At 54.2% G+C, this 971-nt stretch overlaps 1 protein-coding gene across 1 annotated transcript; it reads left to right on the top strand.

Annotated features, from left to right (window-relative positions):
- Positions 1 to 459: 459 nt before the first annotated feature.
- On the top strand, positions 460 to 817 carry Pmar_PMAR016033 (hypothetical protein; the record flags this gene model as incomplete). The annotated part of the gene is made up of 1 exon (XM_002786237.1): positions 460 to 817. A coding segment is annotated over one exon (358 nt), but the record flags the coding sequence as incomplete, so codon positions are not given.
- Positions 818 to 971: the final 154 nt, after the last annotated feature.

The raw sequence follows: 971 nt of genomic DNA, 5'->3' as shown, positions 1-971 counted from the left end.
TCTGCTCTACGACGTTGCTTGGTTTCGGTGTGCTCGCAGTCGAACTACCTTGCGGCAGCGGGATGGCACAAATGGCATGGCTGTGACCTGACGAAGGCATCCGAACACCAACGTTCTCAGTTCAAGAGTGACTACGTGGAGTATACCACCGTGATCCGCGAATGGATCGAGTTGGTTCGGAAGGCCATCAATGATGAACGGCCGAAGATCTCTATCGCCAAAGTCATGGCGGGTTGGTCATCTATCGTAGCTGTCGAGAATGACACCCTATGTTCTCTCCTCGGGGAAGAGGAAGAGCTATGGACGCTACTTGTGACCAATGGTGGTATCACGTGGCCTCAACGTCGAGACAGACTGCTGAGCGCTATGCTGTCTAACGCATCATGGCGACGCCTCATGACCTTGTGGTGGAGTAAGCTGTCGGTGGCAGGCGACTACGACGCGTTCTACGAAACTGTCATGTGTATGAGAGAGTCAGGACTGGCTCTCCGTGTGCTGCCGAAGGCTGAGTTGTCAGCACTGAAATCGGAAGCGCTTGAGCAGCGAGGAGTGGGACCTGAATTATACTACAGTCCAAGCGGCGACCCTAATGTAGATCCCCATGCTCCTCAAGGCCTAGCCAAGTCGGGTGACACCGACCAGAAGCAACCTGACGGGTCACGAAAGGCCCGTAATAAGAAGAAGCACAAGGTCGCTGATGGCAAATTCTCTCAGGGTAGCGCCAAACCTACCAAGGTTGACGTCAAGAACAACAAGCGTGATCCTAAGAAGGACCTAGCGTTCAAGGAGGGCCGCTGTTTTGACTGCAACGAGAAAGGTCATCGAGCTTCGGAATGTCCGAAGAGAGTGGTGAAGAGCAGTGTCGCTATTGAGAAAGATGGGAGCCCACAGCAAGACCAGTGTGGTGATCCGCAGTGTACATCCCACTTCGTATCTACGGCGGTCGCGGTTTCATATGCCGTGCCGGCGAG

The sequence above is a fragment of the Perkinsus marinus genome (genome assembly GCF_000006405.1).
Source record: "Perkinsus marinus ATCC 50983 genomic scaffold scf_1104296931822, whole genome shotgun sequence".
Classification (NCBI taxonomy): domain Eukaryota; phylum Perkinsozoa; order Perkinsida; family Perkinsidae; genus Perkinsus; species Perkinsus marinus.
Note: the sequence above shows the minus strand (reverse complement) of the source record. Positions and strands in the feature narration are given on the sequence as shown.